Here is an 18965-nt window from a genome sequence, read left to right on the forward strand (position 1 = left end):
ACGTCTATAGCACTTGGTCTTCCTAGGTGGTCTCCCATCCAAGTACTAACCAGGCCCAAAATGGCTTAGCTTCTGAGATCGGCTGAGATCGGGCTTGCTCAGGGCAGCATGGCCATAAGCCTATTTGCATTTTAAAAGATATTTCTATAAAATAGTTATCAACACAACGTATCAAGTGCTATGTTTTAAAGATAACCATCTTGTGATAACCGCTAAATTGTATACACATTAATAACATTTCAAATATCTACCTACACTATCTTACCTAATTCTACTTAATTCACAAGTCCTGGAATGTACTTACCCGCTGCCCCAGCTGACAAGAACTGCCAAAGTCAACGATCTTGATTGCACTGCGTTTGGGGTTACAAAGGAGGATATTCTCAGGCTTTAGGTCACAGTGAATGATACTAAGTTCTGGAGTCGCCAGGAAAAGCAGTGCGGTGCACATCTGCTGTGCAAACTTCCGTGTTAGGTTCAAAGAGACACCTCGAAAATTGGTGTTCCTCAGTAAGTCATAGAGGTTGTAGGACAGCATTTCAAAAACTAAACAGAGATGGTTTCGAAACATAAAGTGGCGTTTCAAATGCACTGAAAGAGAAAAAGTTTCATTTTAAATTATACATAAGCCCATAAAATGAGAATAATGTATGCATAAACTCGCAAAAATCTATAACATTAAATGTCCAATGTAAAGTGAAAATCAAGTTAAAATTTGGAGATCAGCATTCTGTAGTAACAGCACATTCTTTAATAAGTTAAGAATATCTAAATTGTTTATTTACTGAATTAAACAGGTGCAGTTTCTGCCAAAAAGCAATAATGTAAGAAGTAGTACCAAAATGCCTTGTGTTTTTAAAAAAACTAAGTCAGGTATGAAAACATGAGTAGCAAACTGACAAACAGTACTGAGAATACTTTAGTAACTTGATCCTCATTTGTAAGAGAAAGCACCTTTTACTTCCTGAGAGCGCAACCTCACAACTCTGTGTGTCTAAGCTCCACCCACTGGGCTCTCTGGTTTGTGGCCGTGCTGTGTTGGCAGCCCTCTCTGGAATGGCTAGGATGTACATACACAATCTGCTTTGGCCAGTCTTAGATTTCATTAGTAGTTTTCTGTAACAACTGTCAAAGGGAGACAGATTTTTTTTCCTTTCGAATACAGCAAATGTTTGAAATCATGTTTGGAAGGTATTAGAATTCATAATCAAAGCATCTGATTATGTTCATCAAACTGGTCTATGGGACATCTAGTGCAAAACTGAGGTGTGGGAAAATTTCAAACTAGAGCTCCATCACAAGAAGAAATTATAAGTAGGCTTATGAACAGGTAAACAGTAGAACACATTACCTGCCATCACTGCTGACCTTCCAAGAAGGCTACTACTCACTCGCTCAACTGCTTCAAAGACTTAAAGCACAGAATTAACACTGACTTCACATCAGATGAGGTCACTGAATAAAGTGCTGCCCTTCACAGAAATTCTTACATATACCAGAGCACCTGTAACTCAATTGGAGTGACATAAAACCACTGTTTGTCAAGGTTACCTTCATTTTGGTCTCTTAGTATCATAAAAACAGGTTTTTCTACAGATCTATCTGGAATAACTACGACAGTATTCGTGCCTGGTCTCTGTGATTGCGGACACATTGAGATGTCCTGGTAGCAACCACAGACTGCCTCCCCAGAAGCAGTGCACATCAACATCGTTTTTAGATCACTCCTGATACACGTGGTCTAAAATTAGGATAAATAACAGCGCACACACTGCATGGCTCTACAGGAGTCTACAGTACAATGCAACACCCTGCAAATAAAAAAAGAATCCTGAAGGTTACATAAGACTGTCTAATCTCTGCTCTTACTGACTGAAGTTCATAGGTTTACAACTAAAATCACATGACAATAAGACACACCACAGATATGGTCCATGCAAGAGTTTTAATATGGTCAAACACTAGCCACAAAAGTAATGCAAAAGGTAACTGATGCCGGAATTCCAGGGTGAGTATGAAAATCCCTCTGCGAAGCTCTGTGATGAGGACGTTCTGCCAGTGGAACATCAACCCACTCGGCTCCCGATCTCCGTACTACTCAGTACTGTCACTATGATGTACTAAGCAAGCACTGACGACGTTATCAAAGAACGTTCACACCCACGTCTTTTTAACTGAATTTTGGATTTGCAAAATTTTGTTCTAGACCTAAACTAACTTTCCTTGTAACTAGACCATGGCAAGTACCAAATAATCCAGATAAGAAATTATGCTACATGGTAAAGTAGGTTTTTTAATAGTTCAAAGAATGAATATAAAACTTATCAGAATAAACTATAAAAGATCGATCAGTTCAAAATATAAATTATTTACATCGTAGAAGAGCAACATGACCTACAGACACCTCAAATTTAAGGTAGCAACTCTACAGACATGGCTATATCTAATTGTAAAGTTATTTTTCTCTGGTTTTCAATACAGAACCTCAATTTCTTGAGACACTGCACTCACCATCTTCCTAATAGGAGTTAAAAACAAAAACCTCATCCAAAAGAATATCTGTAATGACTCATACAGTTAACAATTATTAGTCTGTTTACTAGAAACAAAAAATGATAACCATTACTATACAGAACTGAATAGCTAACATTTATTGAATGCTTACTATATGCCTGCCATGTCTTCTTTCAATAAGGCAAAAATTAAAATGTCACAGTAACACACCAACATCTTTACTACTTAAGCAAACACTCAAATGCAACAAACAAGAGTGAAAAGAAGGGGGGATCCATGTCCAGAGACCACTTTATAAGTCAAGTGTCCTTAGAACGGCTGCTTGCGTTTCTAAGCCCCTTGAATGAGAATGAGCTCACTTTATACTGAGTTATAATTACAGTGAATAGCAAATGTTCAGTAAGTGTTCAGCAAAAAGGTTTTAAATACAAATGTTATACTATGGATTATACCAGATACCTCAGAGAAGAAACTAAGGGGGAAAGTTACCAGAAAGAGGACTCTCTGAAATAACACGTGTGATTAAAGCAAACAAACAGCACTTGTAAGTTGCCCCCCACCCCCCAAAAAATGACACTATTCTTGTTTGTTTATGAATTGTACACCACCTGCATGCACATTCCCAAAGACTTAGAATATTACGGCCAGATCAGGTAACTTATCTAAATCTATGCCCTCCAACAGAAATAAACAGTTGAATTCTTGGTCAATCGCTTTAAGATAAAATCAACATTTTCGTACAAAAACCACCATTAACTCAGATCTCTGGTCTGGGTAAGCGCACAGAGCTCTGTCTGCCTGCTTACCTATGTAGTATTTCATTTCAGTGTCATGTTTGTTCATGAGCTCAAGAAGTCGCACTTCTATCTGGGCTTGATTCAGAAAAGCCTTCTTGTTCTTTATGATTTTAATGGCAACCCTGCTCCACACGATCATATGCTTTTACAACCTAAAAGAGAAGAAAGAGGAATAATTCTCTATTTCATTAATGGCAACAAGCTCACAGTACTTTACAATTCGCCTTAATTGTACACTGACCTAACTCATTTTCTGACCTTCCTAATCAGAAGACAGCCTATTCATTTCCATTCAGTAGTATCCATTTACTGCTTTACAATCGCTTTCAATCTTTTCAACTAAATTTCTTTTGCATCCTTACAGTATTTCTAAATATCCACAAAACAGAACTTTCTTAACAAAATTGGATTAACTATTTTCCTCCTTTGAAAATAATATGATGAATCTTAACAGGTGCTTCGTTTTTTCACCTAAGTAACACTCTAAGACAATTCTTCCAACTATTCTTTATATGAGAGAAAAACCTGGTTTAAATCCGAAGTATTAGTGTAAAATATTTTAAAAGTTCTAAGTCACCTGAAAAATGTAGATAACTTCCTAACTTTAAATTAGATTTTCATAGCTAAAACATGAGTATATAACAGAAGGATTAATTTACACTAAAAAATAAAAAATCAAATACAAATTACCAGAGAAGTTCCATGATAAACATTAAATGCCTAAATAAGTTTGACAGTTTTAAAATGAGAATCAGTGAATGCTAAGGAGAGGGGAGTATTCGTGACCAAGTCGTCATGCACATCACTCATTTTAATTTACTCATTTAAAATGAGTTTCGTGCTATTAACGAAGAGATTTACATAAAAATTAAGAAATCAATACATAAATGAAAACTCTTATCTCTACCAATCACTAGCACTGATTAAATAAGTTACATTTACAGTATTATATGTAATCCGAATAGGTAATAGTTTTAGATACACAGTCTCGCACATTTGCAAGTCTGGACATGCAGGTAGAACTCCAAGTGATTCCCATGTGCAGGCTGAGTGCCGCTGGATTACAGGGAGAGAATGGAATGCATGTTCCAAGATTTGTGTCAGTCAAAGTTAAAAATACTGTCAGTGACAGATTACAAACAGCTCAGCTAAAACCAAACGTAGAATGAAAAAACCAACGTCTCTGGTTTTGCCCAATTCTAAAATATACTATCGACTGTATTTTAAATCAGGGGCTGCCCGTGTAAACATCTGACCGAGTGGTGCTGACATCCTTCTGTTTCATCGACTCTGACTGCACCAAGAGCTGCAGTCCAGTGCCCAGATCCCAACCATCTCCGTCTCCGGGACAAAGGCCATTCAAAGGGGCCCAACTATTTACTGACTTAGCAAATAGTTAACCAGCTAAATGCTAAAGCAACGGTTTTCAATCCTGAATTACATATTTAATAGGCATTTTTTAAAAAATATCAATGCCCAGAATCTAATCACAGAGATTCTGATTTAACTGGTTTGGCACCTAAGCATCAGTCTTCCCCCTGCTCCCCCCAAAGCTCCCCGGGAAATTTCAATGTGCAATCAGGACTGGTTATCACTGGCTTAAGAAATGAAGGAGCCCCTTATTTTAACAAGGATCTGGCAGAGACTTTAGAGAAAGTCTGGCCACATCGACATGGAAGAGATCAGAGGTCCAGAGACCGAGCGCACCTCGGCGTAGGAGACAGGCATCAATGTGACCTGCCGCAATGGAGTCTGATGTCACAGAGGCCTGTACTTGCACAGGTTTATTGGGCTCACTTGCTCTCAGGAATTAGAGGATAAGAAAATTAAACGGGAGGAGGAAAACATCACCCTGAGCCCAAATGACTGAGTATCTAGGGAAAAGTTTAGAGAGAAGGCTACACGGCCATCATTTTCACGGTGGACATTACAAAAGATCACAAAAGTAACAACATCTCGTTGAGAGCAACTGCATAAACGTCGGTGTGATTCTCAAGGTGGAGACAGCAATTTCTATGTCGAGGGTGTTCGCAAGATTACTTAAAAAAAGCTGGGCCTCAGAAATACCTTGAGACTAACAGAGGAACAGAAGCAGCTTCTGACAAAAAAGTGAAACTTTCACAAACAGAGACTCCCAAAATCCCGAGAAACCCTGGTTACGAATCAAGGGAGAAGTCCCTGAATTATGTGCAATCACCAAAATCCCTTGAAATCAGGGAAAGGGGCAGACACACTACGCATGTGACATGGGGGCCTGGAAGAGCCACGGCACCGATCCAGTCCTCCGGCAACTGTGTTCAGATTTCCTTACAAGTTTAAGAGCGTAGACTTTTCCGGGTCTAGACCTGTGGCTGCGATGGCCGACAGAACACTTTCTGTCCTAAGCGTGATTAGACCGACACATAATGAATTTGTCCCACCAGGTTGAAAAGAGGCATATTTTCCTTTCTCTCAAGGTAGGAACAGATAAGTAAGAGCATACAAGTTCCGGTTTTTGGAGATTTTTTACATCAAAAAAAGTAGTTCCAGTCAAGTCATTTTGAGACCCATTCTGTCATCATTAAAAAGTCAAAAGAAGTAATTGGATTGCAGGTTCATGACCAACACACTGCACAAAGGTTGCAAAAATGAAGGCGACTGGGACTGACAAATCACACCTCAAACAAAACAGAGCTCTGTGACTCAATGAGACAGAAGTTACAAGTGCAACGAACTGGGAGATCCACAGCCAGAGAAAAAGCTTTTTAAAAGTGCAAAGAGAAAGATTTTGTTAGCTCTTGTTCTGGGCACCACTGATGGACGAGATTAACGTATTTAGGGTTTTGCACTTTGTAATGGGGTTTGGGCAGTCAGGTGAGGAAGGGAGAGTCGTAGGTGGAGGAAGAGGCCAGGAATAAAGAGAAAAAAACAGGTCCCTTGGAATTCCTTCCTCTTATTCCCAGTAGAAGCTGCCTAAGTGATCCTTTCCATCAAAATTACCCTGATCACCGTACGAGCAATGCTGATGCTATGAGGACCACCTGCCCATTTAGGCCTGCCACACTTAGGCCATGGGAAAGGCCCAGGGTGCAACCCCTGGCTTTCCAAGCCTCCAAAAAGTGAGAGGGCACCTGCTGTCCCAGCTGAAAATAGTGATTCTTTTCTCTTTGAAGAGGAGCAGCAGACAGGAAGGTAATTATCTCTAGCACTGACAATGAAGAATTCTCCAAAGATTATATAAAACACATCTGAAAGGGGCAATACTATCTATAAGTGATTAAAATCAACCACTTAGTCATTAGTAAGATAAGTACTAGGTAACTTTAGAAAGTAAGTAAAGAAAAAAAAGTCCAATGGAATTTTTATAGCTGATACAGTGTTACTATCTTTAGAGAACTGTGATAATCCAAATGCATAACCACTGTATATATCATTTACAAATATTCTGAAGTATACATCTGAGGAAAGGGTGTAACAATATGATTCACTAAAAAATTCTAATTTATGAAATTCAGCATTTTCCATTATATTACCTGTCCAAAGGAACCTTTGCCTATCAAGGAATCAATTTCGTAACGATCCATCCACTTTTCTCCGTTTTTTACAATATAATCATAGTTATCATCGTCATAACCATCATTGTAAACCTTCCGCTCCTTCTTATGACTAGAATCGTCTCCCTGGCCCTGTTGGTGTCTTCGCTTCTTTTTTGCATAGTAAACCTGAAACGAGAATACAAAGTGTTAACTGTACAATTTAAAACATTACTAGAGATTAAGGGAGCATATATCAAGAGACATATCTGCTATCAGTAGGAAACTGATGAATTGTTATTCTTAATAGCAAATAAAAAACATGAAATAAAGAATTTCCTATAATTGCTACTTGAATTATAGAAAAATACTGATATATAACTAATGAGAAATGTCTACACTGACATTCACTTTAAACTTATACTGCTTATACACTTTATAAATAGGAGACGTTAAGTAACTGGCCCAGAGCATCCCATTCCAGAAGAGTAACAGGATCCCATTTACATTTATTATTTAAATTAAGATACAGTTTATATCCAGTGAGGTGACATGGCTCTTAAGAGCATCATTATGAAAGATTTTGGAAAATATGTATATGTTGATGTAATCAACAAAGGCAAAACCTAAAAAAAAAAGAACATTTTCATCCTCCTCATGTTTAAGTCCCCTCGTGCCCTCTCCTTCCAGTCAATCCCAATTTTATATTTGATCATAAGGCATAGATTTTATTCAGGAGCAGTTAAATGTATCTAAACTGATGTTTCACTAATGCGACAGGCCCTCTGAGACAGGCCCAATGCTTAAGCCTGTAATAATATAACAATTAATGAAAAACAGCCACTCCCTCCCTTCGCCTATAATACTGAATGAAGGCCATTAACGGATTGGGTTATTTTCCTTATGTGTGTTTTTCTCATAAAACAGTTTCTAAAGCCAGTAAAAAATAATAGGTAAACTAGGCAACAAGTCTACATAATTGGTATCTAACTTTAAGGAAATTATAAATTATGTTTCTCAGAATAAAAAAACTCTGGTTTACAAGGCAGCAAAACAGTTAAAAATGAGCTTCAACAAAGTTACTGTTAACAACGGCTTAACAGTAGCTTCGTTAATTTATCAAATATTAAGAAATTGACATTAATAAAGTGTTGGCAATTTATCGGATTATTTTCAGATAATCAAAAGCTAGTTTGGCACATTTTTTATAACATTAATTGTGTACAAAATCCAACTCAGAAATGTTCCTCATTGAGTTCATTCTAATTTTATCTTGTCGCTTTAATATAATAATATTGGCATTAAACAGCACCAATAGGCTGTAAAATTTATACACTTAAGAACATCTTTTTAGTTACATGGCTCGAAAGCTGGTAAGAGGGTGTAGGGCTCACACTGGAGGAGGCAAGCTCAGGCACACCCACCGTGCTCCAGAAAAGCTCATTTAACATTAATTACGGAGTGGAAGTTGAGACTGGACGCCAATGGCAGTCAAGTCAAAGGTCTGAGACACTAGAAAAACAATTTTGGGTGGCAAAGGGCCAAGCTGAAAGATGAGTAATTCAAAGTGCTGTCTATGTTTTTTTATCCTACTTACTTCCACCAAAAAGGCTTTCAGATATCTTACAATGAAAAGATATAAATAAAAGCACACACATAAAATTTAAAAAAAAATTTAAATCACAGAAATAGATCAAATTAACTAGACCGAATGCCTGTTATGTAGGTATTAAATGTGCCTCAGAGCTTCCTGACATCCACAGCAAAAGGAGAAACCAATATGTAAAAATTTAAGCAAAATTCTAATATATACATACTTTTATAGTGTCATTATTCTCTCACTTTCTCCCTTCTTATTTTGGAGAACTTATTATAGAAATAATAATTCAGCATATATTAAATACAACTCTGAAAAGGGGGGAAGTTATCCACAATTATCTTAATTTTCTACAGCCCTCGTTAGTATATCTTCTTTCTTTTACATAATTATAACTATATTATCTATAAATCATTAACTTACCAGTCTTCACAATATTTATCAATATGACAATCATTGAGGTTTAAAAAAAAGCTTAGTTATGTTCAAAGAGGTCACAAAACAACTTTTTTCCCTGCTCTACTGCAAGACAGATGCTGTTATAACAAATGAATAGTCTTACCTCATTAATATGCTTATATGTTTTGATCAAGTCAACAGAGAGTTTTCTCAGGGGAGCAGTTGCTGGATCACGGAAGGTTTGGGGCATCCGCCTCTGTAACATGACAATATCAGGCATCACCTTAAATAGACAGAAAAGACTAGCACTTTAACTATACTGAATTGGTATAAATTCCCTCCTCTGTAATCTGTATATATGCATTAAAAAAAAAAAAAAAAAAAGACATCTACATTAGAAGATTATATTGCTCTCTTTTTCAACTGGATTCCACTGAAGACAACCTACCGTGGGAACAAGTCAATGAAATTAGCAAGTAACATGCCCAGCTGTCCCAGGCTTCGATCTGGTTCTCCAGATTCAACAGTGGGGTTACAGACATACCCTAGGGTCCAGGAAACTCGCACGATGCTGCCCAAGAGGGCTTCTCCACCATACAATTAGCCCAACAAAAACTTTCTTCTTCTGAATTATTCCTGAAGCCTGACCTGGTTCACACAGGTCAGACAAACTCAACTTCAGCTTCCTAAGAAAGGATTTCAGGACTCAGTGGGCACCACGAAGCAAGCGCCGTAGAGCAGGAGTGCAGCTTGGTGTTACAGAAGTAAAGCTCCAACAGCCCCGGTCCCTGCCCTCTGACAAGCATCTGCCCTGTAGCTAAGGCTGGAATCTGCTCTCATCTCTTTAACACACTTGAGTACAACATGCCCTCCACATCCCCTTCCCCCTCCATGCGGCATTACTCTCCACAGCCCTTACCCCCACCTGACAGACTACTCATTTATGCACGCAGATGCTGGTTTTAGTTTTCTCTCATTCTCCGTCCACTACAAGGAAAACTCCATAATGGCAGGGATTCTTTTGATCAATGTTGTATTCCCTTTGCCTAAAACAGTGCCTGGCACATAGTAGATGTTTAAGAAATATCTCAATAAACAAATGAATCCATAATACCAACATCCCTACCTACAATTACACTAGCAGCTGTCCGCAAACTCCAAAGGACACCTTAAAGCTAAGGAGACTTTCAAAAACCTCATTTCAACCATACTTTATTAACTCCTCCCACCCCACCCCCCAATCCTAAACCACATCTCTTCCACCATCCAACAGGCAGTCAGTGTCTAACTGTGAGCTCCCTGCCGGACGGGAGACAGAGCAGGCACACGAACGTCCTCTGGACAGATGCCCAGGAATGCTGCGCTAGCGCGTCGTGACCGCCATCCACGTCCCACTCTCGCACCATGTGTTGTGACGGAAGGGGTTCCTGGTGGGGTTTTTTTTTTGTAATCAACAAATCCTCAAAACCAATTAATTACATCAAGGTATCGACAGTCACGGCCCCTAGCCATCCCCAGATTCCTGCCTAGCTCTAATAGCCATTTATGCTGGTAAAATCTACTGGGCCACCTACACTGCTGGTGGGGATGTAAACCGGTACAGCCGCTATGGAAAACAGCATGGAGGTTCCTCAAAAAATTAAGAATAGAATTACCATATGACCCAGCAATCCCTCTTCTGGGTATGTACCCCCAAAATTTGAAAACATTTATCCTTAAAGATATATGTGCCCTGATGTTGACTGCAGCATTATTCACGATGGCCAAGACATGGAAACAACCGAAATGTCCTTCTATGGATGACTGGCTAAAGATAAGGTACATTCATACAGTGGACTATTACTCAGCCATAATAAAAGATGAAATACTGCCATGTGCGACAACATGGATGGATCTTGAGATTAGCATGCTAAGTGAAATAAATCAGACAGAATAAGTCAGGAACCATATGATTTTACTCATATGTGGGATGTAAAACTGAAAGCAACAAACAAGACAAAGAAACAAGGACTCATGGACAAGGACACCAGTTTAATGGTCACAAGAGGGAAGGGGAAGTAGATAAGGGTAAAAGAGGTCAAATATAAGGTGACAGAGGAAACTTAAAATTTACTTTGAGTGGTGAACGCACAATGCAATATATGTATGATATATTATTAAAGTGTACATTTGAAACCTATGTAATTTTATTAACTAATGTCACCCTGATAAATTTAATAATAAAAAAAAAAAATCTACTGAGCTAGAAGCCCCTGATGCAGCCTCTCTCTAAGGACACTTGGGTTAATTTGAGGGACAGAGAGACAGTAACCACATCATACCACGGCCTCGCAGAAACGTCTGGAGTCTTGGGATAACTAACCAAGCTAACCCACATTAAGAAAAAAAGAGAGGAAGGTTGTAAGGTGACACCGGACAGAACAGGAAAGAATCACCATTCATGTGGTATGAAAAGACAGAGCTGGCATAGTTACTAGATGTACTTTCTTTTAACCATTATTAACATTAGTTTCCTCTGCATCTCTACCCAAACTCTAAAAAGTTGTTAACCAGATAGTAAAGTCACTGAATTACTGTTACGTTAATAATTATCTCTTCTCACGATTCTCTCCTTTTTAAAGTTCCAAATAAGGTTTAAGGAGAAAAATCCTCCAGCGATTATAACTATTTATCTGAAAAGATAGTAAGAAGTAATAAGAAATCTGAATTTCTTAATTTTCTAATATATATTGTTTTATTTTTTTCTAAATATAAATAAAGAGCAGGTACAGCTAAATTCACAGAATATTCTTACACTATTCCTTCAAGATTTAATTTAATGAATAGACAGTATCAGCAATAAGCATGACAATTATTTCTTGTTAATGAATGCTATAAGCATTTAAGGTATAAAAGAGGTTTCCCTTAACATATTTCCTTTTTACTTTTTTTAAGAGCCTGGCATTGTTTTCATGCAGGTAATTTACTCAGCAAGACCCTGGTCGGGCTACTGGAGGGCAGCCTCACTGTGAGATTACACAAAGTCTGAAGCAGTAAAATATTTCATTACCACTTATAATAAAAGTTGACAGAAGGTATAACTATTGTTAGAAACAAATTACGTAAGTAGTTAACAATAAAATAGTAGTAACAAGTATTTGCTACATACTACGGTTTGGGCATGCATGTTTCTACATGTCTCTCAGGTAATCCTCTCAACAATTTTATGAGGTAAGTGACACTCCTGTCACCAATCCACAAATGAGAAACCTGAGTCTCTGATGTAAAGTCACTTGACAAAAGCCTAGAGGCAGTGAAGAAGACAGGGTGAGATGCGAAGTGAGGCAGTTTCTCACCGAATCCCATGCTCTGAACCCCGACGCCAGGCCAGGAGCTCTCCATCAATTTTACGTCTCTAGTCTATCCTCTTGGTTGAATCATTTTAAGGCTATTTGTTGGGCGAAATAATTGAGTCATGAATAATAAATGCCAATAAAATAAGCATATGCATTTAATACAATTAGTTATGTACAAAACCGTGGATGTGTTTAAGTATTTAACCTGCCCATATACAATTCCACTGGTATCTCAAACATCTGAAAAAACAATCAGTGACTGTATCTTTCCAAGAGTAATTATGCTCACTCAAAACACCAAAATCACACAATCAAAAACAACAATTTTAAATGTATAGTAAATAACATGAAGTGGGATATGAACGTAATTTTGACTAAGGAACGATTTTTTTTGCACTCAACTGAGTGTATGCTATGTGCCTGGCACTTCACGAAATATCACTAACCTCTTCAACAACTGGTTAAACTCTGCCTACAAGGCCAAATCAATTAGCTAATTCTAAATACCTTTTCTCATTTACCTGTGGCAGTAGAAGTTACTATTTCAGGGGCATCTGTTTACATAAATCATATAAGTTCTGTTCACAAAACAATTGGCCTTTGGTCTAGACTGTATTTCAGTGCTTCAAACTGTGCCTTGTACAAAGTAGGTGCTCAAAATACACTGAAAAAAAAATTAATTAATTTCTATAAACTAAATAAACACTCCCTTCACTAATTTTCATTATTATTTCAGTTAGGTAACCAAACTTTGCTTTTGAAATACTGTGCTGCCATAAGCACAAATTCAGATTAGAAAATAACTTTTCCAAATGCTCAGTTATAAATAAATCTGTACTAAGACAAAGGCCAGCCCTAAGCATTTGATGCTTCCTCCACTTCCAGCTGCTTAGAGCCACGAAGTCAGGAGACTGCACAGTAAGGCAGCAAGCTCCTTTCTTCCTCTCCACAGCTGAAAAAAGCCTATGGTGGTCAGAGAACCCAAAAGCTCACCAAGGTGAAGGTGGCTAGTCCCGTTCCACCGCCCTTCCCGTCCAGTGTCCTCTGTGTGTGGCGGCGGGGCGGAAGTGGGGGGGATAGCCTCCTGCTGCCTCTGCTATCTGGCCCAAGGGAGCTAGAAAAAGCCACACTCCCAATGCTCATGTCTCTAGACCTTTCTGTGTGAATATATGCAGACTACAGAGCAAAAGAAAAGTACTGGTTTGCAACTCTTGCTTAAGATCAGTAATGAGAACTAAAACAATCTTTTTTTCTCCTGAAAAGATTCCATAGTGTAAGCTCCAGAACTTAATTTAAAAATTGTTTCCAGTTTAATATCTATTTCATTCATTTTATTTATATTCACCTCATATTTTCATACATAATGCAGAATTAGAAACATTATATTCTGCCTTTCTTGCTCCTTTGAGAGCTATTAATAAAGCCGAATAGCATATTTCACACATATCCAGAGTACTGGTTTAGTTTAAGAACTAGGAAAGGTACTGTGAAAACTATACAAGCACAGACTCAGCGTTCCAAACATCAATCATACTTTTCTATACTTTCACTACATTTCTCATTTCCTAAATTTATTTTTTGAACAAAACTGTTTAAACTTGTATGAAACACTAACTACCAGAAATAAATGTTAAAGTTAGCTCATTTCAGTTTATACAATAAACCTTATTTAAAAGACACTGATAGGATGATTAACAAGAAACAATGGAAACCAAATAATAAAATTTTAAAAGTTTAGAAGGTACTTTGGGGAGTAGGGGTCTGGTCCAAGCCATTCAAGGAACAGACAGAAGGGTCCATGTGACCTGACTCAACTCATACAGCCAGATCATGAGTCAAGACCTTTGTGACTTGTAGACCATGCCACAGCAGCTCACAGGTTTAGTGTTTACACTTCGGGTTTAAGAAAGATCTCTTCTCATCATCAGACTGCATTATTAGGTTCAGAAATTTCTATGGTTTAGAGAAATATTTAGCTGAATATTATTTTATATTATAAATATTAAAAATGAATATTATTTAAGTCTTTTACATAATACGAATCTTTAAAAATATTTTGCAGTTAAAAATGAAAATACTAAGTGAATTATCTCTTATTTTAAAATAATCTCCAAATAAGATGTTAGTTTTATCTAAAAATAAGTACTCTACTAAATTACCTATGACAATAACCATAAAAATAACCTTAAAGGACCAGAATTTTTCTAGCCCTCTACAGATGCCGGGTGTCAGAACTCAAAAGGCACAGTTCTCTAAGAAGAAAGAGGCCTGGGTGGGACCTCAGCACCCAGCACTCACACACCTGGAGAACAGATGGAAGAAGGCTCAGTGCCACGGGCTGTGAAATGGATAAAAACAGGCGCCCTGCCTGATAGGCTGCTTTTCAACAAGCGGGAAAATAAATCCTAACACACTTTGTTTCTTAAAAAGTACAATGCAAATGAATCATTGTGCTATTTTTATTTTTTGATGTTCAGAGAATTTTCTTCTCGTACACAATGAAACACTTTCCAAACTTGAACATTCTGACCAACTGCTCCAATGCTCAAACATGCGACTTCTCAATTCACTGCATAAAACAAATTCTTAAGTTCTGCCATAATTCATCTCACTACTTAACTGAATGTTATTCACGTGTTATACACATTTTATAAATGTAAAGCTAACTCGACCAGTGACAAAACCTTATTATAATATATACAAGGGTGCCCTCTAATATTACTTAACTGTAGCCAACTGCTCATTAAAACCACTTGTTACATGTTAGAGAAAACACATTTCCTTCAAATAATCCAGTATAAGAAATACTTCGAAATTTTCCAAGTTTTTGGTCATTACTTGATATCCTAAAGCCCTGAATAAAACAGTGGCAAACTAAATCCCAAGTATATGAAAAACAGCCGTTTTCATCACTCATCACATACTCAACCCCACTGGGGAAAGAACCTTACCACATTATAGCCAGTAAAAAATTCTCCCCAAACCAACGATCGATGTAGTGGGTGCAGACGATTCAGGAAGGTATTAAAAATACACACATACACACACACCATATATATGCATATATGCATGTGTATCAAGAGAACCAACATTTATTCCCTTTCCAGTACCTATGTTATAGAAAATTCCTAAATCTCTAGTCTAAATATTCAAATAAACAACATGGTTATAATTTCCATTACTTGCTTTTCCTTTTAATTTTAAGGAGTTTTGTATTTATTTTTATAAATGTGTACTAAAGTAGTTTATAAAAGTAAAGTCAACTCTGTAAGTTTGCTATAATGGAATCTGACTTGTTTGCCTATAACTTACATGTTTCTACTCAACTACCTTTCCGTAAAAATAAGCTTTTAGTTTAACTAATATTCTTTAGAAATAACTTTTTCCCTCCCTATCATAGAATGAAATAATGTGATTATGTGTATTAGTGTTATTTAAGTGAAATACATAGAAAAAAGAAAAACATCAACGAACGTTTCAATGAAAACTTTTAACACCTATTTTTTCAATCCAAAATTCCACGTGACATGTACAACCGAAAACCATTCAAGCATTTTGCCTATTTACTATTCTACCATTTTAAGAAATAAACTGCCATCCAATAAATTGTTTCTGTAATACATCATGAACTCACCTGGTTAGTTAGAGGTTGTTGAATCTGGTCAGAATAAGATAAGGCAGAAACCTGTTGGTCACTTATGTTTGGCTGGCGACGGTCACTGTACTGATGTGAATGGGGCATCTGTCCAGCCATCTGAAGGCCAGCAGCATGGAATGAAAATGACGGTGCAAGCCGAACAGATGAAGGTTTGCATGCTGAAGTCTCTCCTCCTACGAGAAGACAATAAAGGAGGTTTTAAGGGTGTGTTCATAGCCAAATGTTTGTGTCTTCTAACCTATCTTATAGTTCTTTAAATAAGGACATTAGGATGTTCGATAACATTAAGAACTACAAACAAGAACATGTCACTCAACACAACAGCAGTATATTAAATGATACAAAATATAGTGATTAAAATGACTCTATAAATCTGTATTATTAAGAAAATATCTTAAGTAAATCTTTTTTGTAAGGCAGTAGGAATAACCTTTAATATTTATTTTCACATGAGATTTTCATCAACTGAGAACCATAAATTACATAAATAATTGAATTCTTTGAAAGAGTCTCTCCAATGGATCAGCTCCTGAGAAACCAATTCAAAAAAACACTGCTGAGATGCTCCTTTGCACCTGCCAGGTGTATGACAATCAATATCCCCAGCATCCCCCAAGCCAGGTGAAAGATGTGTCCCAATGGTGCTCACCGCTGACACAGATAATTAAAGGTGAGCATATGATACACACAAAAACAAATTCACAGGATGCTGGAACCTCTGGACTCTTCCAATATAGTCCCTTAAGAAAGCCTAGACTGGCAAGCTTATCACAAGAATGAATGGGCAGTAATTATTACACGGGTAGGCTGGGACCGTTCATGTCACGATTTTCATGGTAGAAATGGCAAATAAACGCTTTTGGTCCATAAAAGTATTTGGTAGCTAACTAGTAAAAGTTAATTCTTCCTTAAAGTAAAGAAAAAACCTCCGCAATCACAGATTGAAGCCAAAAGGCAAAGAGTAAAACCCTGGTCAGCAAACTCTGGACCCAGAATACTTGTCTTCCTAAGTAAACCAGCTAACCTCTGCCAAATAGCAGAATATATTGTCCAGCACCAGGGTGCTTTTTCTAAAGTCTACTTTTTTTTTGAGACATAAAACAGCATTGTATTGACAGTGACAAGCATGGCTTCTCAGCCAGCCTAGTGCCATTTGAAATCTCAGCTCCACACTCACCAGCTCATCCGGGTGACCCTACACACCACATCTAATTTCCTGATAATGACAGTATCTGTCTCGAAAGGCTGTGGTGGAGGTAACGTGTCTTAATCCGCGTAAAATACTTAAAACTCTGGCAGTTAATAAATGGCTCAATCTCAGCCACAATTACTGTCCTACGATGTACAAGAAAGGGTGATGCAGACATACCCACTCTCGTGGACCATTATGATCTCCACGTGAATGCTGCACAGACTCCACAAACTGAAGAGAACAGAGCTCAATTCCTCCCAACTCTAAGTTCCAACTTCTATTTTCTGCTGCAGTGGATGACACCATCTTCCACCCAATCCACCAGAATCAAGCTCTGGAAACCACGGTAAAGTTCTTCTCCTCCACAAACCACCCCACGCGAACAGCCGCCCAACTGTGCTGACTCCACCGCCCACAGAGCACCCTAGCACCTCCTCTTCCGTTCACCTCCACTACTCCATGACTCACTTTGATGACTGAAACAGATTCCTCACTGTTCTTTTTCGGTCTTTTCTCTGCCTATCTGTAACTCTGCAATTCTCCGATAAGATGGCTAGAGTGACCTTTCTCAAATGTAAATCCCAAGTCTTCCACTCCACTTAACTCCAGACCTTCGCTTGTCTCCCTCCACTGCAGCGTGAGGCCCTTAGCTAACCCCTAGTACACGATTAATAAGTATCTGCTGAATATGTCAAATGATAATGTTCCACGACAGTAGACGAGATAACCTTTCTAAACATTACATTACTCACTATAAAAAAAAACAAAAACAAAACAGCCAATTCAATTATGTGGAACAACTCTTCAGTTAAAAAAAAAAAAAAGGGATTTATCAGAAGGAAATAACAGACAATGTGCACAAAGACAGTAAGGAAGAATTTTTATCTTAGTATTGTTTGTAACAGCAAAAAAATGGAAACCTAAATGTCAAATAATAGGAGAGAAGGGAAGTTTTAAACCTGCATGTTAAAAACACAAAAAAAAATGGGAAGAAATACAAATAGCTCTTATAAGTAAACAGTAAAGACTGAGGCCCTGAGTGGCAAATTACTTAACCACTCCGGGTCTTACTTAGCTGCTTCATGTACGAAGCAGAGGCATCACGACGATAACCCTATTCCTTCAGGTGTGTAATGAGGTTTAAATGAGATACCACAAGAAAGCACGCAGAATGGAACGTGGCACATTTAAAAAAACACTTTTTAAAATATTAGTTGTTCCTATTATTAATGCCGTTATGTTACAACATGTTTATGCTTATAATATGTATGGAAAAAAGTGCAAAAATCATAAGTATATAACTTAAACACTTATCAACTGAACTTGTGTCAGGGGGCAACAAATGGCCAGCGCCCCAGGAACCGCACCCCATCGCTCTACGAGTCTTCCCAATCAATACCTGATCTCTCTTCCCCAAGTTAATACTATCTTGACCTCTAAAATAAGATTAGTTTTAACTTTACATAAAGGGGTCTGTTCGCTTAGTGCTATGCCGATAACTAGTTTGTTCATTATTACTTGATAGAAACATATGATGACTTGCTTATAATTCTACTTTTGATTGACATTAGGATTATTTTCAGTTCAGAGCTATTACAAATACTGCCACTAGGAAGAGTCTCGTTAAGTGTCTTTCGACACACACGGAGATGCCATTTAGTTGCTTTTCCAGTTTTTTTCTTTTAATCAGATCTATTTTTCCACTGGCAGTTTATGCAAATCCCTTGTACTCCGCTCCTTCACTAGCACTCAGAATCATCCGTCTTTCTAATTTCAGTCATTACAGGAGGTGTTTAGTGGCACTCCACTGGATTTTAAGTTGTATTTTCCTGGTGACTATGAGCATCTTTTCATTTATTTATTGGCCATTTGGATATCCACTTATGTGAACTGCCTACTCGGGCTGCTTTTCCATTTTTCTATCAAGAAATTTTTCTTACAAATTTCTAAAATTAAAAAAG

The 18965-nt window shown here is 37.6% G+C and overlaps 1 protein-coding gene across 1 annotated transcript in view; it reads right to left on the bottom strand.

Annotated features, from left to right (window-relative positions):
- The window catches only part of DYRK1A (dual specificity tyrosine phosphorylation regulated kinase 1A), an 82603-nt gene that overhangs the window by 24833 nt on the left and 38805 nt on the right, over window positions 1-18965 (bottom strand). The window contains 6 exon segments of the mRNA XM_006916743.3: window positions 305-591; window positions 3321-3433; window positions 3435-3463; window positions 6824-7012; window positions 8983-9102; window positions 15789-15985. Of these exon segments, the coding sequence (XP_006916805.1) occupies window positions 305-591; window positions 3321-3433; window positions 3435-3463; window positions 6824-7012; window positions 8983-9102; window positions 15789-15985 (935 nt within the window).

Source organism: Pteropus alecto, unplaced genomic scaffold (genome assembly GCF_000325575.1).
Source record: "Pteropus alecto unplaced genomic scaffold, ASM32557v1 scaffold97, whole genome shotgun sequence".
NCBI lineage: Eukaryota > Metazoa > Chordata > Mammalia > Chiroptera > Pteropodidae > Pteropus > Pteropus alecto.